The 20,978-nt window shown below is 39.4% G+C and overlaps 9 protein-coding genes across 9 annotated transcripts; 5 read left to right on the plus strand and 4 right to left on the minus strand. All coding sequences in view use genetic code 12, as the record gives it.

The window, feature by feature from the left end:
* Nucleotides 1-135: 135 nt before the first annotated feature.
* DASC09_015480 (uncharacterized protein) lies at nucleotides 136-1,509 on the minus strand (the record flags this gene model as incomplete). The annotated part of the gene is made up of 1 exon (XM_064995151.1): nucleotides 136-1,509. One exon carries the CDS (start codon nucleotides 1,507-1,509, stop codon nucleotides 136-138), a length of 1,374 nt encoding a protein of 457 aa, XP_064851223.1.
* Nucleotides 1,510-1,805: 296 nt separating this feature from the next.
* Nucleotides 1,806-3,071, plus strand: ECM9 (Ecm9p; the record flags this gene model as incomplete). Its single annotated transcript, XM_064995152.1, has 1 exon — nucleotides 1,806-3,071. One exon carries the CDS (start codon nucleotides 1,806-1,808, stop codon nucleotides 3,069-3,071), a length of 1,266 nt encoding a protein of 421 aa, XP_064851224.1.
* Nucleotides 3,072-4,181: 1,110 nt separating this feature from the next.
* Nucleotides 4,182-7,325, minus strand: DASC09_015500 (uncharacterized protein; the record flags this gene model as incomplete). The annotated part of the gene is made up of 1 exon (XM_064995153.1): nucleotides 4,182-7,325. One exon carries the CDS (start codon nucleotides 7,323-7,325, stop codon nucleotides 4,182-4,184), a length of 3,144 nt encoding a protein of 1,047 aa, XP_064851225.1.
* A 2,019-nt stretch (nucleotides 7,326-9,344) lies between these two features.
* DASC09_015510 (uncharacterized protein) lies at nucleotides 9,345-9,566 on the plus strand (the record flags this gene model as incomplete). The annotated part of the gene is made up of 1 exon (XM_064995154.1): nucleotides 9,345-9,566. The coding sequence occupies one exon, from the start codon at nucleotides 9,345-9,347 to the stop codon at nucleotides 9,564-9,566; it is 222 nt and encodes a 73-aa protein (XP_064851226.1).
* Nucleotides 9,567-10,738: 1,172 nt separating this feature from the next.
* TPI1 (triose-phosphate isomerase TPI1) lies at nucleotides 10,739-11,494 on the plus strand (the record flags this gene model as incomplete). The annotated part of the gene is made up of 1 exon (XM_064995155.1): nucleotides 10,739-11,494. One exon carries the CDS (start codon nucleotides 10,739-10,741, stop codon nucleotides 11,492-11,494), a length of 756 nt encoding a protein of 251 aa, XP_064851227.1.
* A 282-nt stretch (nucleotides 11,495-11,776) lies between these two features.
* On the minus strand, nucleotides 11,777-12,697 carry DASC09_015530 (uncharacterized protein; the record flags this gene model as incomplete). The annotated part of the gene is made up of 1 exon (XM_064995156.1): nucleotides 11,777-12,697. One exon carries the CDS (start codon nucleotides 12,695-12,697, stop codon nucleotides 11,777-11,779), a length of 921 nt encoding a protein of 306 aa, XP_064851228.1.
* Nucleotides 12,698-14,373: 1,676 nt separating this feature from the next.
* On the plus strand, nucleotides 14,374-16,155 carry ORC2 (origin recognition complex subunit 2; the record flags this gene model as incomplete). The annotated part of the gene is made up of 1 exon (XM_064995157.1): nucleotides 14,374-16,155. The coding sequence occupies one exon, from the start codon at nucleotides 14,374-14,376 to the stop codon at nucleotides 16,153-16,155; it is 1,782 nt and encodes a 593-aa protein (XP_064851229.1).
* Nucleotides 16,156-16,348: 193 nt separating this feature from the next.
* ZPR1 (zinc finger-containing protein ZPR1) lies at nucleotides 16,349-17,770 on the minus strand (the record flags this gene model as incomplete). The annotated part of the gene is made up of 1 exon (XM_064995158.1): nucleotides 16,349-17,770. One exon carries the CDS (start codon nucleotides 17,768-17,770, stop codon nucleotides 16,349-16,351), a length of 1,422 nt encoding a protein of 473 aa, XP_064851230.1.
* A 274-nt stretch (nucleotides 17,771-18,044) lies between these two features.
* DASC09_015560 (DNA-dependent ATPase RDH54) lies at nucleotides 18,045-20,837 on the plus strand (the record flags this gene model as incomplete). The annotated part of the gene is made up of 1 exon (XM_064995159.1): nucleotides 18,045-20,837. One exon carries the CDS (start codon nucleotides 18,045-18,047, stop codon nucleotides 20,835-20,837), a length of 2,793 nt encoding a protein of 930 aa, XP_064851231.1.
* Between the last annotated feature and the right edge of the window lie 141 nt (nucleotides 20,838-20,978).

Consider the following 20,978-nt stretch of genomic DNA (forward strand, 5'->3'; position numbering starts at 1 on the left):
ACAATTTTTCACCTCAACAAAGTAAGAGATCCTACACAAGATCAATTTGGACTTCTTTGATAATATTCACACTTTTTATGGGCATCGGAAAGATAAATAAACATGGGGAAAATGATATAATGATAATAATGGTAATTAATTGAATGAAACAGACGCATTAAAGTGGAAGCCTGGCTTAACCACTGGTCCAAGCTTCGCGTCTCCCAATGGCAAGCTATAACCCATATCGACACTAGCAAATTGCGATCTGAAAAATAAACCAGCCCCAACATGACTGGAATGCTCATCAAATAATTGCCTCACATTGACAGTGCCTTGTAAGCATCCTTTCAAGGTGTCACAGCTTAATTTGTGCGATTTGAACTCGCTCAATGAATCAGCAACCGTAGCGGATCTCAAAAATAATTGCAATCTCAAAACAGATTCTCTGTCCGCAAAGTATTGATGGAAAATCGGCACTTTCGTGAAGACACGGAAAGCATGGCTGCCAATGAAACTACCCTCGATTTTTTCATGACCCGATGATAAACTAATATGTGACGCTGGTAATAACCCTGGAGTGAGGCAATCGTATGATAATTTATCGCTTGGGTGCAAACCTGTGGAATCATTCAAGTTATGAACGTGTCCGATCGTGGACGAAGAGTTGAAAGTCACAGATTTGTTACAGAAAGAATAGAAAGAATTACTATTCATCAAAACTTTCCAGAAATTTCTGCCATCGTTGGCAAGGATTTTACTAACCTCCCCGGAAATTTGTGTCTGAGTCCCACTAACTGGGAATTGCACTGCAGAAACCGTTTGCAAATTAGAAACTTCAACATTTCCTACCAACGACCCTTTACCGCTGAACTCTTCGCCGTCAACTTTGTTTTGGGTGATAGAGATCCCGCCAAATGACGAGTAGAAATATTTTTTGGAAAGCAACAACCGACTGGTGTTCAATCCCATGGTAACTTGTCTGTTCAATTCACCATTAGTCCCATTAGACCCGCCGTTGAAGAAAAGTTGTGAACTAGGAGCATTTTTAACTGGCACCGCAAAACTAAGGTTGGCAAAATGGTTGGCCAAAGATTGGTCAACTCCCGCAGCAATCGCCAATTTTTCACCGTTACCATAAACGTTCCCATTGAGATATCCCAACCCAATACCACCTCCCAATTCATTAGTTGAGGTGGTCAACTTAAGCTTGTTGGTGATCTGTTGCGCGGTTGGCAAGCCAATTTCCACGTTAGCGGTACCATTGATATCCTTATTCACGACCACTTTCGCACTCTGTAAAACCGGGTCGCCAGTAAGCGAGAAATTCTCTTCGACTGAGGCAATGGATGAGGACAATGTCCCCACAGTGTAAAGATTGGTCGAGAGCAATGGTTTCAAAAGCCCGCCAAGGTACTCTCTGTTAAAATCCTGGCCGTTTTCCACTTTCACAGACCCAAGTTCCACCGGCTGTGTGGCCTGGTTTACAAGCACAAAGTCTTGTTTGTATTGCGCATCAAAAAGACCCATTATTGTATAATATCCTAAGGAATATATATTTTATCCAATTAGCCTGCCTGGGTGGGTGTCAAGAACAAACTTTTTTTTTTTTTTTGAATGATAGGAATTTTAGTGGCCTGCATTGATCGTTATGGGGCCCTGGATCATCACCATAATAACTAGAAAATGGGTGTATATTTTTAATATAATTATTCACAATAGCGAAATGTCACCATGATGGCACGACATCGTACCAAAAAAAAAGAAAAAAAAGACATAGTGGTGGTGCTTCATCAGTTAGGCTTTGCTTATTCTTTTGGCTCGCAATGACAAGCCCTATTGTTAAACTATTTCAGATCTTGGAGCCCGCGATCGACGTCCCAACCAAAATCCTCCAAAGATTTGACCCTCCTACCCCAACATCACCGATATTGACATTCCAGGAAAATGGGGTCCTAGAAATCATCATGACCAAGAAGTTCTTTTACGGACTTTTCAAGGAATGTCACGACCAGTTCAACCAATACTTGCATCAAGAACAAGAACGTCATGATCTAGGGCTATTGACCACTGATAAGCTACAAGAATTATACTACGTCACCCTGGGTTTATTATTGACCACTCCTTCTAGTACCACTGCGGTTTCACTTCATTGGGACGTGGTGTTGCAAACTTACAAAAACCATCATCAAGGAGCACTGCTTGGGGAATTTTGGGAATTTCTAACGTTAGAGATATCGTTTGTCGAAACCCTTCTTACCGCAAAACTTTCAAGAGTAAATAAATCTTCGGTGGTGTGGCTTTTATATAAGAAGCTCTTGGCATTACACTGTATCACTCTTACAAATTATGATAACTCCATAGATAATCATGGTTTCAATTTCACCAACGCAATGATGAAAAAGATCCTATCTGTGGTTATCCGATCAGGAGAAACACATCCCCGGAACTACTATGCCTGGAATTTTTTACGTTCGGTCATCCATCTTGTTCATCTGCATCGAGATAATATCTCAATGATGGATATTTATAACAAACTCTATGGTTTTTGTCGGGCGAATCCTAGTGATAATTCATGCTGGTGGGTTCTACTAGAGTTACTTTTACCAGATCAAAGCTCTGGGGAATTCAGCATTAAAGAATGGGGATTCATTATCGAAGACATATCAAAAACTACTAGTACTGTCAAAAATGTTGGATCCTTCAGATTTCAAGTGAATAATGAACTTGTTTCTAAACACCTCGCCACTCAGTTTGTATCTCTTGGGTCGCAGATCCATATTACCCCTTGGAATCATTTGAAAGATGTGATGTTACGTTGTCAGCAACTAGGGATCCTTCAGCAGGAAACTAGTACCATTTGGCAAGCTCTTGAACAAGGGTCTAGTGATGAAATTACCTTCTCGAAAGGAAAATACCAGTACCAAATTGCATCATCTTTAATCCCAGATGAACATGGAGTCGATACTCGATCCAAAGATAGTTCATCATCAGAAGGTATAATACCATTTGATGAATTGGAAAAGATTTCAATTATTAAAAATAAAGCAAGAATTATGGGGTTGAGAACCCAATTTTTCCAAGAACTTTGACAACCCTTAGAAGTTATGAAATAGTCACACGACGTTTTGATTATAAATCGAAGGATTGATCCTAATTGGTCATGCCAGAGTGTTTCAATCATGATGAAAGAGATTAGTCCCCAATGAGTCACTCATCATGAGACAAGTAGGTATTTGTTAATGCATTACTGAATAGACAATAGCTCTGGGATTTCGGTGTGTGGGTACATAATGTAGTTACGGTTATACTTAGTTTATTAGATCATCTTGGTCTCAATCAATACAGCATCTCTACAGTCATTAATTGATAATACTAATGAGGATAGTAACAATAACAATAAATGAAAATTAAATTATGGCATGAGAATATAAAACAAAAAAAAAAAAAAAAAATGAAAAAGAAAATCAAGCTTAGCAAAATGAAAAAACAGAAAAATCAATAAATAAACATTGTTTATAATAGTAAAAATGAAAACGGTCAACTGTAACTGTAATTAACCAAAGAGCAATAAATCATACGACATCCTAAAGAACACTGTGGGTGATGTTTCCAAAAATGTTAAAAAGTGAAAAAAAAAAAGTCAAAAGAGATGATTTGTAACGAAAAAAAAAAATTTTAATGAATGTGTGTAACAAAGTGATATAATGAATAATGATTCCTAATACTGTGATGGTTTTGTTGTTGTTGTTGTTGTTGTTGTTGTTGTTCTTGCACTGTATTTGGTTTCCGATTAAAAAAAAAAAAAAAAATTGGATAAAAATTTAGGTCTTTTTTCAAATGGCCAATCAACTGAAATACACAATCCGAAATTTCAAGAGTTGAGCCCAGCATCTGCGGTGCTGAAAACATTGTACGGAAAACGAGGTGGGTATGTAGAAAAACAAGGTATGGATATAGAAAACACAGCGAGAGTAATGCGATAGCAAAAGCGAAAAGCGCAACAAGTAACTGTGTATCAACCAATATTCCAAAATGTTGATACTTGCAATATGTTAATGATAGAGATACAGTGCAAAAAAAAGGGCGCTACTTCATATATCGATAAAGCATGCTGCCACAATTGAACAAATCGTTATCTGTACAAAAACATAAAGTCTTGCAAGGAAAAAAAAAAAAGAAGAAAAAGCTTCAATTGGAATTCACTTGAATAATTTTGACACTCTTCTCACAGTTCCACCAGTAGTACCATTACTGCTGCCTTCTCTTCTTGAGGGTCTAGCTGCTCTTCCATCTCTCTCCCTTTCTCTGTCTCTTTCTCTTTCTCTTTCTCTTTCTCTTTCTCTTTCTCTTTCTCTTTCTCTTTCTCTTTCTCTTTCTCTTTCTCTTTCTCTTTCTCTTTCTCTGTCTCTGTCTCTGTCTCTATCTCTGTCTTTATCTCTGTCTTTATCTCGTTCACGATCTCTTCCTATAGACCCATACCTGCCTTCCCGATCTTTTTCTCTTATATCCCTAATGTCACGATCTCTTCTTCCTTTGCTACCCAATCTCGAATGCCCAGAAGAGCTGGCTAATAATTTCGGTTTCGAAGGTAAGTTTGGCTTAGATGGCAATGACGATACTCCTCCTTCTGAATGTTTTGAGCTAATCACAGACCCATTGTCTTTCATGTTGCTCCCATGGGTTTCACCATCTCTAATCCTATCGGGATCTCCCATTGCTAAACTGGAACTGATATATCTCTCATGGTCTCTCTTTGGTATTACCCCAATTCTCGGCGACGCAGTAGCGGCTCTGGAACGGGATCCGTGAACAGAGCTGTTATTTGCAGTGGTTGACGTGGTAGCAATCGTCGTATGACCTTTAGGAGGAGGAGGTTGAGAAGATTGACGAGAATGGGACTTGGGCCGCTGATGTAAGGCCTGCTTTGATTTATTGTCCTTGAATAACCTACCGGGGGTAGTCTCCTTCTTCACACCAGCGGCGGCGGTGGCGGTGGTGGTTGAAGCCTTGCCAGTTTTCTTGAGTTTATCTTTGGTAATTCGCCGGTTTTTGCTCTCGGCTTCCCAGAGTCTTCTTTTCCAAAGGGTCAATTCATTATGTAGTTGAATGACTCTTTTCACCTCTTCGGTCCGTTCAGCTCTCCTGCCACTTCCTTCATTGCCACGTTTCAATTTTAATAGATTGTATAGTTCTTCATACTCTCGATATTTCTTACGGAACTTCCCTGCTAATTCCTTCAATTCAAACGTCGCTTTCGAGTCGCTACTATAATAATTCTCGATATCCCTGGTGGTTCCATCATTGATGTCCTCTCCATCGGTATCGTGATTGTGGGCAAACGTTGAGGTGATAGGAGTCGAAGGTTTGGATCGCGCTCGAGGCGCATGGAGTGAAGAAATACTGACTTTTGGACTAGAAGTCGTAGTAGACGTAGCGGTGGTATCAGTAGTAATGTTAGATATGACCCTTCTTTTTCCATGTACTTCTGGAGATGAGGATCTCGACCGAGATTCAGGAGATGGAGACGCAGATGTTGCTTGAGTGGTGCTGCCGATTCCAGCTCCAGAGTATTTTCCAGATTTGCTTTTCCCGCTACTTGATGAGTTACTAGAACTAGAATTATCATGATTGGAGCTTGTGGAAGTAATCCTAGGCTTTTTTCTTGCGATTGGCTGTGGATTGTTAGGCTTGGGTTTAGCAACGCTGCCTAAAGCTTCATCGGAGTCGTAGTCACTGGCTTCCTCTTCGGATGAAGAAAAGTCATAATTTCTAGCCCGTTTGAGATTATTGTTATTATTATTATTATTATTATTATTATTATTATTATTATTATTATTATTATTATTATTATTTGATTTCAATGGGGCGGTAGCACGAGACTTATTATGACTGGTGGATAATGATGAGTTTTTTGTAGTAGGGGTCAAGTCAACGGTTGGTCGAGTAACACCTTTACCCAAGGCAATCAATGGGGTTTCTTTAATTTCATTAGCGACACTAGTCGGTGGAGGAGTAGGTTTATTGCCAGAGTTTGTACGGCTCAATGATTTAGGTTTTTTTGCAGCCAGGGCATCATTTGTTGATTTAGCAAATAATTTCTTCAACGGAGTCGAGTGGGCATTAGAAGGAGAAGCAGCAGCAGTGGCTACTGATAAAGAAGAATTGATAACCGAGGTATTGTTTCTTGAATCAGAGTTCACGGTGGTATTTGAAACCATTTTTTTCTCTCTTTCCTGACGCTGTTTTTCTCTTTGTTCTAATTCTCTGGCCCTTGCTTCTCGTTCTTTTTCCTTTCTTGCCGATTCTAACTCATATTCCCTCTTTCTTTCCAATTCCCGTTCTTCCTCTCTCAATTTTTCTTGCTGTTGTTTAATCTTTGGGTCGACTAATAAATCTCTCATTGGGTCATTTTCAGGAATTTCTAACCGGTCAAAAGCATTAGCCATATTGGATAAAATCAACGATCTCTGGGTAGGAGAGTATTTCCATTGCCAAATTTTAAGGTGCTGATACGAAGAATCATTTAAAATATAAAACTTTTCAGATTCGTGGAAATTGTCAGCAGATACAGGAGGTTTCCACGAAGGTTCTGGAAGGTATGAGTAGCTCGGATACTTATCTTGAGTAAACGCAACGGTTGAAGATTCGATTAGTTGGCCGTATTTTGATAATATCGAAGATACCACGGCTTTAGGGACGCTAGTTCTGTCCTTGATTTGGCAAATGGAGATCGGGCCGACGGCAAGAAGGTGCAACACTCGATTTTCTGGAGATTTAAGGTTCGAAAGAGAATTGATGGCGATTAATTTTGAAGATTTCGTCTGTCTTTTATGGAGGGTGGTATTTTTAGAGTACGAGGAGGACGAAGTTAACGAAGGGGACTCTGAGGAAGACGTGCTCCTTGGTGGGGACGAAGAAGAAGATTTTGACGAAGGCTGAGGTATTGGCGAAAGAGACTGTTCCTCTTGGTTATTGGTTGTTGTTGTTGTAGTAGTAGTAGTGGTAGAAGCAGAACCAGATCTCTTAATACCAGTAGTGAATATTGATAACCTACTGGTTACTTTCCCTACTAGATCGTAATTAGTTTTGTTTTTATCGTCGGGAGACGACGAGTATAGGTTTATTATTGCTGATTCGGGAGTGTAGTTGGAATCAAATATTGTGAAATTCCCATCGGGATGATACAACTTGAGACTAGGTTTGCCATTTGTCACGACCAATTTTGTAGACGAGGCCATGGCCATCTTTGAGAGTAAGTCATCGCTGAGTTTTATGTTGAAAGAAGGGTTGGGAGAGGATGAGAAAGAGTGGGGGAATAGGAGTGAATAATTGGGGAGGGACATTTTGTCCTACTGCGAGGGGGCAAGGCTGTTATGGATGGCCAGGTATTTTTGAAAGGTTGTTGGTGGTGTATGATGAAATATTGGATAATATGCTACTGGGTGATGAAGATATTGGTGAGACAAGAGGGCAGGCGGATATTGGTGATGAAGATGGGTTGGTGGTGGTGTTATTGTTTGTTGAGGAATGGGTGGGTTAAAAAATTATTGAGTGACAATGATCGAATCGTGCGGGAAACGGAGGGGGAGCCAGGCTGGTGGGGCGAGACGTACACAGACAGCAGCACCAATATAAATTGCACCGAACACAACCAGGTTGGATTGGGAGGGTTGTATCAAGGATTTCAGATGGTAGTTATACCTTACAGCTGTCTAGCAGAGTGGATGGTGTCTCTGTAGTGTTAGTAGATGTTCTCACTACTAGTACATGTTACAAGATACGCAACGTAACAACTCCAAGAGGATCTACGGCCGCAATTTCCAAAACACCCCAGACCTGCGGGAGTTTGGGTGGTGGCACCGTTGGGTGGGTGATCTGCCGGGATATATACGTAAATGTAGTCGGTGTATGTAGGTATTTATATTTATTGTTGATATTTTACATATTGATTGATTACACATTAGAGTGGCTGCTCACATTTGTGATGAGATTACTTAGACGTTCCTGTTTATGGTTGTCGTGTGGGTGTATGTGGGTTTCAACAATAATCGTCGGTGTGAACTCACGTGGTAGGAGGTGGTGTCTATAAATAATATACTTGATCATCACTACTGTCTACTGTTGTTTGAGATACAGTTAGTACATGTTATAGTCGCTCTTCGTCTTCTGTGCCTGACAACCAATCACAATGTTACCCATTACTATCACAGGATAGTCGTGATCTCGTATCTACAATGCCTGGAAACACCTATTGCGGTCGTCATGAAATAGAATACCTGTAACGGCAGTGATAATTATCCCACTTTGGTTGCCTTTTTTGTCGTTGATATCAATCTCTGAGGCACAAGATCTGTTCGGTGGGTGAAATTACCGAATGTACATACATTCTAACAATACCCGGGAATTGCTACACACACGAATTGGAATTTTTGAATTGGGAAAAGTTTCCTTTGGGATATCCAGCAGATATATATATATATATATATATAGGCAGAATACCTACGAGGAGAGAAGAGTCAAGCACACCAGCAAGAATTCCAAACTCACCGAAGCAATTCCAGCAGCATTAAGACCTGTAACCTTTAGTAGGCCGTTTCTATACAACTAATTACAGTGTCCAGAAACGGACGGCCACAGGCTCTAGTAACTCCGGCGCGGACTCACCACGGGTCACGAGTCCAGCACGGTTCTTAACATCTAAAATAATCCGTGATGATACTTCATCACCAAAACATTGACTTGGTTTGGAAACTAATGGTGGTTATTGATAAAAGAAAAAGGTGAAGGAAAATATTTCGCAACTGTTCATAATGAAGATCCAGATACGTAGTAAAGATTCTAATTCCATAACAGGCAGGTATTCAAGTTTAGTAAAAGCTGAAGCTGATTTCACTGATATATTGTATATATTGGTTGACAAATAAATTATTAACGAATTTAATTATCATAGCTTCCTGAGGTGACAGATATCAATAATTTTGTATAATTTTCTTTCGATATGTAGATAGTAAAAAATTTTGTTGCAATAAAATTATGAAGAAGCAGAGCCGACAGTTTTAACCTGAAAGGAATTAAAAAAAAATCAGAATATTGAGAATGATGTTGGCAATAAATCACAATAATATTAATAATGTAGATAATGTAAGGGTCGGGAAGTAATGCTAACTGATAAATATTACAGATGAACATATAAATTGACAAAGAAAAGGTAGGGGGATATTTAGAGAAGTATTAAAGTGTAACGATTGCTCAGAGTATAGAATGTCTCAATATGCTATATGAATCTATGAAACAAGACCTAAAGATGAAGATAATGTTGACAAAGTTCGACAAATATTTTAATCTTTAATTTATCTTGTATTATGTACAATTCAATTCCAAGACAATTATTCAATGAAAAACATTTCGAGATGCCTATCTTTTACAAGGATAACAAACAAATCAGAAAATTCCTTTTTACTGAAAAGATTAGTACCAGAAATGAGTATTATGCTCTTTTAATTTTCATATTCTGTGATGAGTTGGCTATTAATAAAATTTCACCTAAAGGTAATCCAGTAGATTATTTAACAGACCATAAGTGATGCCAAGTTTTAGTTTTATAGGTTTAGTATTATTCAGTTACTCAGATGTAATCCCAAGAAGCACAGCTGTAATCCCAAGAAGCACAGCTGTGAAAAGCCAACCCTACAGAAAGTGGTAGGGCTCCAGAACTAGAATGAGAACGAACTTATAACATTTTGAAATATTGCAGATTATTATTAAATAATTCTGAATTCATTGATTAAAAGAGTTTCCTTACGGGGGTGGTGGGCACAGCGGCGAGAAAAATTAAGCGGAGGTACGAGAAGTTCAACTCTTGACAGAACCAAATCTAGCGAAGATAAAAGAAACGCAAAATTGGCCAGCGAAACAAATATGAAGTTGAAATCATTAGTAGGTACGAAGTATATCTGGAAACAATAATAGTTTAACATGGGACTCTTGGGTTAAGCCAAATTTACTAGAATTAAACCGGAATTGCTCATAATGTTAGAAAGACAACGAAAACGGAAGAATTTAGGTATTTTGCATTATATTATTATTTACAGCTTTTATATTCGACTAATAATAATCAAGATGTTACTCAAGATAACAATGCTTGTGCTCTTATTAGCTTATAAGTGAAGTGATTTAAGGTAGTTGGGTACCCACATAAAATGCTTACCCTCACTACGACACGAGTCCAACACCATCAGCGCGGGTCACGAGCCCAACACGGAGAAGCGGACAGATTCTCATCAGCCGCCAGTGTATATCTCCCCCAATATATCTCGTCTCCAGATATTTATATTTATATGCTTATCTGTATATTTTCCTCATGATGATATCTACCTATGTGAATGTCTCATTCCCGGTGTTCCCTGTAGAAACATAACAAGCATGGTTACCCACCTGATAATAGCGGCCATCCACCCGGTGACGGTAAAATGTTCCTTTCGTCACACGTGATCATATCATCACCAGTGGTCCCTTTTTTCAAGCTTAAATACTGATGCTGCTGCTGCTGTTGCTGCTGCGGGAATCATTTTAAGCTTGTATCCCATCCATCTTAATTTGCTACTGCAATTAACACCCACATTATCTTAATAAATATATCTCAATAAAAATGGTACGTCATATACTTAATATCAATGGGTCAGACACAAGCAAAAAAATCGACTCCCCCACAAATAATAAAAAAAAAAACAAAACATAATAGAACTGTCAGTCTAACATGTATAACAAGGCTCGTACTTTCTTTGTCGGCGGTAACTTCAAAATGAACGGTTCTCTTGAATCCGTTAAGTCCATTGTGGACAGACTCAATGAATCAAAGCTCGCAGCTTCTACTGAAGTGGTCATTGCCCCTCCTGCCCCATACTTGTACTGGGCCGCTCAAAATAACAAAAAGTCCCAAGTCTTTATTGCCGCCCAAAACTCCTATGACAAGGCCAGCGGTGCTTACACCGGGGAGATCAGTGTTAACTGTTTGAAGGATGTTGGCGCTACCTGGGTCATCTTGGGTCACTCCGAAAGAAGAACCATCCTCAAGGAAACCGATGAAATGGTTGCCAGCAAGACTAAGTTTGCTCTTGACAATGGTGTCAAAGTGATATTGTGTATCGGTGAAACTTTGGAAGAACGTAAGGCTGGAATCACTTTGGAAGTATGTGCTCGTCAATTGGACGCCGTCTCCAGTAAGGTCAGTGACTGGTCCGATGTCGTTGTTGCTTACGAACCAGTATGGGCCATCGGTACCGGTTTGGCTGCTACCCCAGAAGATGCCGAAGAAACTCATGTCGGTATCAGAAAGCACTTGGCTTCCACCATTGGTGCTGAACAAGCCGAAAAGGTTAGAATCTTGTACGGTGGTTCCGTTAACGGTAAGAACGCCAACACTTTCAAGGACAAGGCCAACATTGACGGGTTCTTGGTTGGTGGTGCCTCCTTGAAGCCAGAATTCGTTGACATTATCAACTCCAGAGAATAAATGGACTGATTTAGATGTTATTGGGTATTTTTAGTTTCTATATCACTTGTTTAATTAATGTTGTATGTCGTTGTTATTTTTGAAATATGACTTATTGTAGAATGACTATACTTTATGATGTTTTACTTCATTTTCGAGCTTTTCCCTTACAGATCCTGCTCAATGAAAAAAAAAAAGAAGATACTACTTACAGTTCCAATAGATTTATTTGAATAATTCACTCATGCATTCTGCTTCTAATATTAATAAGCACAGGAGTTATCAATCTGGCTTCAAAAAAATTTAAAAAAATTCTCCCAAATATCCAGCTACTCTGTTTGCCAAATCCTCTTTTGCTCCTTCTTTAGTACCAGGACCATAGAAATGCTTTGCACCTTTCACAACACCACTGTATTTACTCTTGAGCTTATCGTCCATAAAACCGTACCATTTTTCCATTCTTTCCCCTTGATCAATGGTTTCTGGAACACACTCATCAAGTTCTGAAGGAACCATCAAAAGTGGTATTTTAACTTTACCAAAAGTCTGTGCTGGGGAACTAGGGTGATCATCAGGAAGGTCGAGTAAATCATTGGAGAAAAAGTCGTCATCACCATATGGAACAGCGAGGGATAAGTAACGGTAGGCGGTAGTGGGGGTACCAAACATCAACTTGGAGAATTTCCCTGGAAGCAAAACGTTTTCATCACCGTTATTTTCTTTAACGATAGTCTTGACTGCAGAGATAAGAGCCTCGAGCTTTGCAGGAGGCACGTAACGCAGAAACATTTCACGATCACTGGCTGGTGCTTGAAGAATTGCCCCATCAATGTTAAACAACTCAGCATCTGCAGTCAAACTTGGAAGATACTTGGCGAGATATTGGATCACATCTTGAGTTCCTGTAGAGTGACCCATAACGACAATTCTTTTCTTGTGACAATTGACTCTTAAATACTTGACCAATTGTCCGATCTCCTCAGCGTCACGCTTTAAGCTCCCGGTACCCCAACCATTGTAAGATGATGTGAGGATAGGATTGCAAAATGACCAATTGGCAGGAAGTTTGGACACAACTTCTGGAATGTAAGGAACCGTCAAAAGACCATCTCCCAAACCTCCAACGAAGATGATGGTATTTGGGGCATTGGTTGGGGTAAACTCAAAGGCCGACAATTTGGTGGCGAAATTATGGATTTTTCCTTCGAAGCTTGAGCTAGACATTATTTATGGCTTATTTAATCACTGAAGTGGGGTTTTTGTTTTGTTACTTTTTAATTATGCAATTAGAAGAATAAAAATTCAAAGAGGAAACAGTGGAATCAAAAGAGTACTTATATTTGCCATGATATAGAGAATACTGTGAGCGGCTGTGCCAAACACACGTTTGCTCCATAAGCATTATCCATTCATCTTCTTTATTACCGCTATGCCCGCCGTGGTGACCTGACTGGGAAGGGTCCGTAAACTCCGCCATGTATAATCTTCGTAGGCTTTAAGGGAGAGACAACAAGAACCGGCAAGGGCGAATGGTCACGGGTTTTTGGTAGAAACAAACCTCTCTGGCCTCGCAGGTATACCTCAGAGGAAGCGCCGTGCGTCCATGTTGTTGTCGACTTCGCACGATTATGGCTTGTAGTAGGGTAAAATCTATCCGGTCGGTGGTAGCGGCGGATAGAGTCTAAGAATATCGGATTTAAGATAATTCTGGATTAATACAAACAGTGACTTAATAAAGTTAACAACGTAGTAAAACATAATAATTGAATAATGCCTTCTCTCTCTAAAAATAGTAGACATAATAAAAGTAGAATAAGTAAAATAAATAGAAAGTACGAAAATATGGGCTAGAAGTAATGGTGTTATGGCTATTAACACTCTAGAGTGTTGTTAGCAAAAAGTGTACAAGTACGACTAGTACATCCAACCAAGCTCACATGGAACAGAGTGGCGATACTGATACCTTATTTTTCAGTAGCGGCGTATATTGTGGTAAGTAAGTTCTGTATTTCCAATTGAATCTCTTATGTGGCACTTCCATACTTTTTTTTTTGGATAGAAGTCCGACTCTTCAAGAATGCTCCGAAAATCATCCCGTTGAATTATTTTGAGAAGCATATGAGGCTCTTCAAAATTGTTTCAATCATGATGCTGGTACAATTCATCCAATTTGTGAAAAATTTTTTAATTGGAAAATTTTCATCTCGAAATAAATTTTCAAAAGAAAGCCTTGCTCACATTTAGGGGAAAGTTGTTTACAATTATCAATAAAGCAAAGAGTTAAGCCTTTAACTCTTTGCTTTATTGATAAGTGAACATCAAACTGGTAACTTTATCATTCATGATCATGAATGATGCGAGATACCAGTGTCGATATCAACATGATAAAATCAACCAAGATAATTCTGGAAATTTGTTAGTCAATATTCTTAGAAAACCCACAATAGAAAAGGACCTATTATCTTCTTGCTAAAACTGTTATAAAGTAATAGCATCAGAATTAAAAAGCTCTGAAAAGTTTTTTTCCGCACGGATTACTCGGCCGAAGAAATTCAACTGTTGCATTTTTTTCATCATAAAAAGATAAGGTAAAGATTGGTAGCATAGAAAACATACCTATTTAAAGCACTACCAACTGCTAGCAATATCCTAATGAGACTGCTAAAAAGTTCTCTGATTGAGAGCTAAAAGAAGAAAAACAGGAGAGGAAGAAAGAATTAATTTTCAAAATCCTCCTCAATTTATAGGATTTCCCGACGAGAAAAAGAAGAAGAGAAAAAAATAAAATTACCCGACTGCTTTATACGCACTCTACCGGATCCAGGAATTTTCAACATTTTATTTACATTAATAAACAACAACAACAAACAACACAACAACATGTACACCATCAATATACAATGAGCGCCACACCCCCAGCTACACCAAGAGCGAAAAGAGAACGGCCAGAGGACCCGATAGCTGAAATCTTTGCCAGCCCCGCGCAGCGACGTGCTGGGCTTTTAAATATTGCGACATCACCGTTGAAAGCCGACCGCCAGATGAAAGCCCCATCACTGCCCAATATCACTAGACCTAGAGACCATACCCAACCAATAATTCTTCCTCCAGATCAACACGAGATAGGGCTTAAACCATCGGCCATCAAGCGAGGAATCATCAATATTGATCCGAATTCCGGAAGAATATCGCCTTTGAGAGGCTCACCAGGAAGATCTCGAAGTCATTACGATTTTACCAATCGATTAGCTATCAGAAGAGCGTTGGTGGCCACCAACCCAGGACTCGCCCCACAGGATGAAGATATCCAAGATCTAGATGAAGATGATTTGGCAATTGCTGAAAGAATCATTGGGGAATCAAACCGCGCCAATGGTTCATCATCGCCAACCCGTACCCCAAGAAACCGAAAGTTGATGGCCCTTGATGAAGACGCTGCTGATGATATGGTATTTGAGCCGCTAGAAGGGAATAGTTTTAGAGCTACTCCATGTCCAACCCCAATTCAAGAAGAGAAAATCATTTCCAAGTTTGGTCGAACCCATCGTCTTCTTGAGGCGTCTCAAACCCTCTTTGTCGATGGACCAGAAGGGTTTTTCGAGCAACATAAATTTAAAGGAAAGACTTCAGGTAATACAATGGCACAGGCCCCATCGCTAGATTACAGTGAATTTGTACAATTATCGAAAATTTCTGATTTTTTGCAGCTCCCTCATCGTGATAACCTCATGGAAAGCTACCAAAGTAATTTTCCTCAATGGCACTTTGAATTAAGCCAAGGATTCAATGTTTGTCTTTACGGTGTGGGTAGTAAACTTCATTTATTGCTGCAGTTTGTTGATACCTATCTTACTGATGCCCTAAGCGTTCCAGTGCTTGTGGCGAATGGATACAATCCTGCCACTACTCTTCGGGAAGTGGTCGAACAAACCATTAAGATTGTTTTGCCCTCCAGGAAGTTGAAAAATGGGAAATCTCAACCAATTTTAAAACTCCCCGCGGCACCTCACGAATCTGTGCCATTGTTGGTGCGATACTTGGAAAAATCAAATGACAAATCCTTAAAAATTGTTCTCGCAATACATAACCTTGACGGGCCGGCTTTCAAAGGTGATCGTGCTCAAAGTGCGCTTGCTCAACTTTCTGGATTGCCACAAGTATGGCTCGTTACTTCGGTCGACAAGATTAATGCTCCAATCCTCTGGGACTCGGCGAAAACTTCACAATTTAATTTTGCCTGGCATGATACCACTACATACGATAACTACAATGTGGAGAATGGATTTGAAGATTTGCTTCATGTGGGTAGATCGAGCAAGAATATTGGTACCAAGGGTGCTCAGTATGTGTTGTCCAGTTTGACCCAAAATGCCAGAAACTTGTATCGGGTCCTTGTGGCCAACCAGCTTCAAGCGTTGGAAGAAGAAGCGGATGACAAGGCTCTGGATAGAAGCCTTTTGGTTGGGTCAGTACGGAACGGCATCGAATTCAAACTCTTGTATAATTTATGTGTGGAGGAATTCATTGCTTCCAATGAAATAAGTTTTAGAATCATGCTTAGAGAATTCATCGAGCATGATATGGCAGGATTACTGAAAAACAGTGCTGGTACAGAAATTGTTTTTGTACCACTAACAATAGATGAATTGGAACAGTTACTTACGGAGGAGTTGTTGGAGTGATGCTAGGAGACTTATTGAGTGTGAAATTCGTACCTGATATGACGGGTGGACTGCGTTTTATATAATATAATGACGATATAGTATAACAGCGCAATATAATATAATGATAATATGGATAATAGACAAAAATTTAATAACTACATGAATGATCTTCAACATAAAATATCATACTCCATTAGATAAATATCTATAATTACACAACCATATCGTTTAAACCCAAAGATTCGTTTTCTTCATCAGTTCTTTCATAGTCTTCACTAGCCATATTTGGATCAACGTCTGGAGCATAGACATTTTGGACATAACTAGCAGCAAGAGGATCTTCCATCATCAAAGTGAATGGGATTTTCCCATCGATGGCCTGCTGAAGTTTGGCGAAAAATGATTCCCAACTGGCCTTAGTCTTTGGATCCATAGAATCAGACGTCTGTGTGAAAACACGTTCGTTTAATTCATCATGAACTTGACGCAACAACCCTTCAAGAGTCGTGAATCTACCACCAAGGGTACCTGGAGTCAAATCCATGTTCAATTCTGGAACCACCAAGTGACAAGTTTCAGATTTGAGGATATCTCTCTTCAAATCTTCAGGATCGTCACACTTGAGCACCACTCTTTTACCCTTTTCTGGGATGGCGCCACCGGTCTTAACTTCGTTAGATTTGTAACCACAGTGATCACAGACTGTACTCATAATGATAACATCTTTAAAATGTGGAATGTTAACGGTTTTCATATGGGTATCGCAAGGAGCATAACAGGTTGGGCATGTGGCCTTGAAAACTTGGACTTCGTTGGCAAAGTTTTCAATGTCGGTTGAGTCGGAAGCAAACCCGGTAGAAAGTGGTTGTTCAGTAGTGTTTTCTTCACGTTCTTTTTCGAGTCTCTTAATATCGGCGTATTTTCCTTCATCGATCAACCCAAGTTGAAGATTCTGTTCAGGAGTTCTGAAATATTCGACCTTGGACCACTTGTGGGAAGGCTCGCCTGGGACGTATTCGATCCAAGAATTTCCGGCTGGATCATCAACAACCACAGTCAAAGGTAAACATCCTTCGTCGCCGTTGATGCAACTTTTAACCTTCTTGATGTAAGCGTCGATTTTGTCATAGATCTCTGGTTGGATTTCTTTTCTCTTTTCTTGGTCAGATTCCAAATCTTCAATCATTTCTGTCAACAACCCTTCGACGGTAATAAATTGACCCTTCTTTGGAGGGATTTCAGTTTCCAATTCCACAAAGTTACAATTGGCACTTTCGGATTTGACAACTTGTCTATTAAAATCTTCCTTCTTTTCAATCTTCAAAATGTACTTGCTACCTTTATCTTGGATTTGTGCCGCGGATTGGATTTCAGAATTCTTGAATCCACAATGAGGACATTCAAATGACATCAAGATTATTTCTTTGAAATATGGGATCTTGGTCAACAACATTCTAGTGACCCCGTTCTTGGAACAGTTCATACAATAGGATTGGACTTCTTGAACTGGACGGCCTTCAACATCTTCGGCACCAGTCTTCATGACATCGGTGTTGGTTTCTTCACCAGTAAGAGCTTCGACTCTATCACCCACTGGAGCAAAGAACTTTTCGTTTTTCTCTTCGTTAGACATTTTTTTTTCTCTATCTATCTAGATCTCTAGAAATAAATATATTTATATATGTGATTATTAGATGCAAAATCTATCATTGCTTAGAAATTTTTTTTTTTTCTTTCAAAATTTTTTTATAGTGCGAAGTGCGGCTAGTACATCCATCATCTTCGATAGATGCGATGCTTTTCCAGAAACCTCCAGAACCTTCCATCAACAACAAGAACCTTCCATTGACTTATCACCACACCCAGACTAAGAAAAAGAATCCCATCTTTGCTGTTGATCTGCTACGATGTTTCGCAATAATGGGAAGGCTAGTCTGGGAATTAACAAGCCTTTCAAGCCTCCCCGAATGGTGAGGCCTGGATCCAATGGCGCGTCATCTTTGGGAATAACCAAACCATCAAGTCAAACAACCCCCAGCACCATATTGCAAAGAGATTCTAAGAAAATGACAAGTTCAACTGCCACAAGTTTCAAAAAACCGAGACTTATCAAACCGGAAACTAATCCATCAGCCGGACAAGATAATGTGAATCTTAACGTCGATACCAGCATGTCGCGGTATTTCATGGTGGTGTACCGTAAAAAGACCATGAAGAAAAACAAGACGTGGAATGGCGATGGGGTGTTGATAGTGAAGCATTGTCATTTGAGTTTGAAGTATGATAAATCCGGCATTGGGAAGAGCTACACTTCTCTCGCTAGTGCGATGAAGAAGAATATCAATCTCGAGGAGATTATTAGTATTGATCAATATGAAGTAGAAGTGGATTATGAAGTGGTGAAGCCACAGGAGTTGACACAATTACTTGGGAAATTGTCGTCTCTGACAAATCATAATCAATTAGTAACAGAAGATGATGCCATCAATGTTGTTGTTGCCGTTGCTCCTGCTCCGGAAATTACAACCAAATCAAGACCTTACAAAAGCGTGATGATGGCTAACGATAGGAAATCAAAGGAAGTTGGGCGAATTCAAACAAAAGGGTTGATCCATAACCGCCAATCTATGAGGAAGCCATTATTCACCATCCGCGAGGACTCTTTAGTTTTGGATAAAGTCCTCGAAGAACCAGACAAAGTTATTGATGTTATTGTTGATCCACTACTTTGTAACCATTTACGACCCCATCAAAAACAAGGGGTGAAGTTTCTCTACAATTGTGTGATGGGGATCACTGGTTCTGATATTAGTGGAGCTTTGCTCGCCGATGAGATGGGGCTTGGGAAGACCCTAATGACCATTACTTTGATATGGACCTTACTTCGTCAAAGTCCGTATTTGAGTCAAAGCGTGATTGCTAAGAAAGTGCTTGTAGTGGTTCCGGTGACTTTGATTGGTAATTGGAAAAAAGAGTTCAAAAAATGGTTGAACGTCAATCGTATTGCGGTGCTTACCCTTGGGTCTTCGAAGAATAATAATAATGAAATGATGAGTCTTCGAATGTTTGGCCAGACTAAAGTTCATCAGGTGCTACTTATAGGGTACGAAAAACTTGTTACGGTTAAGGATGTCTTGGTGCAATCGCGGATCAAGTTTGATTTGCTTGTTTGTGATGAAGGGCATCGACTCAAAAGTGGATCGAGCAAAGCTATCCAGGTTTTAAAATCATTGAATATTAAAAGGAAAGTGTTATTATCCGGAACGCCGATTCAAAATGATCTCGAAGAATTTTACACGCTTATTGACTTCATCAACCCTGGAATCTTGGGGAGTTACCCAACGTTTCAGAAAGAGTACATGAAACCCATTTTACGATCCAGAGAGCCTAATTGCACCAATCAAGAGATTCTTAGGATTGGACATGAGAAATCACAACAATTGATCTTGATCACCAAACCGTTTATTTTACGGCGAACCAACGAAATTCTCAATAAATTTCTTCCGCCACGCCAAGATCTAGTGATATTTATCAAACCAACCTCTTACCAAACAAAAGTGTTTGGGAATATTATAAGATCTAAAAATTTTGAATGTTTCGAAGACAATGTCAGCGACGGGGTGGCTTCCAAAACCATGCAGGCTGAAAGTTTCGCCATGATCAACTTGTTTAAGAAAGTTTGCAATTCTCCTAGTTTGATCAAAGATGATAATATGTTTAATAAACTCATTAGTCGTGAGAGTAACTCCTGGTGGCAGGCGGCGTTGGTAACTGTAGCATCAACCAGTGGTAAGTTGTGGTTTCTCATGGAGTTGTTGAAAGAAATCTCTTTTACCACCCATGAGAAAGTGGTGGTGATTTCCAATTATACCAAGACACTTGATTTAATTGAGACGCTTATTCGAGGTTGCAATAATATGTCATTTTCTCGTCTTGATGGCTCGACGGCTGCTAATAAACGTGATGCAATAATCAATGGGTTCAATAATTCAAGCCACGCCACAAACTTCATCTTCCTCCTTTCTGCGAAGTCTGGCGGAGCCGGGTTAAATCTTGTGGGAGCATCTCGACTTGTGCTTGTTGATAATGACTGGAATCCCTCGATCGATCTTCAAGCAATGGCACGGATTCATCGTGATGGCCAAAAACGACCGTGCTACGTTTATCGGTTGATCACCACCGGGTGTATTGATGAGAAGATTTTCCAACGACAATTGATGAAAATCAGTTTGAGTGATAAGTTTTTGGATGATAAGAATAATTCGAAGGATGACATATTCGATTATCAAGATCTTAAAGAGTTATTCAAATTGGATTTGCAGACCCAGTGCAATACCCATGATTTAATCGAATGTCCTTGTGAAGGCACTGGGGAAGTGCTTTCCTTTGATGAGGAGGAGAAGGAGGGAGAAGAAGAAAAAGAAGAAAAAGAAATGGACTACTCACAGGATAAAGGGGAGAATTTAGGCTGGGTTTCGGCAAAATCCATGCGAAGTATGCAAGAAAGTATGGAAGAGGATAGAATGATTGAAAAATCCCGGAAGATCAGAGGTTGCTTGAATGATTTCAGTCATTGTGATCCTAAATTCATCAAGAATGGAGAATTAGAATCCACAGGGGATACTATTACCGATACAATTCTTAAAAATATCGATACCGCCAATAGAATATCTTACATTTTGACAAAAACCAGTTCATAGATAAATAATCTTTGCTTTGATTTCTTTTTCGTCTTATTTTCTTTCTTTGCTTTCTATAGAATTTATTCTATTTATTCAATAATTCTTTTTTTTTTTTGCTTAATATTTTTTCTTATTTAAAGCTTGATTAATTTTAATATC

The sequence above is a fragment of the Saccharomycopsis crataegensis genome (genome assembly GCF_037102585.1).
Source record: "Saccharomycopsis crataegensis DNA, jcf7180000000073, whole genome shotgun sequence".
NCBI classification, from domain to species: domain Eukaryota; kingdom Fungi; phylum Ascomycota; class Saccharomycetes; order Ascoideales; family Saccharomycopsidaceae; genus Saccharomycopsis; species Saccharomycopsis crataegensis.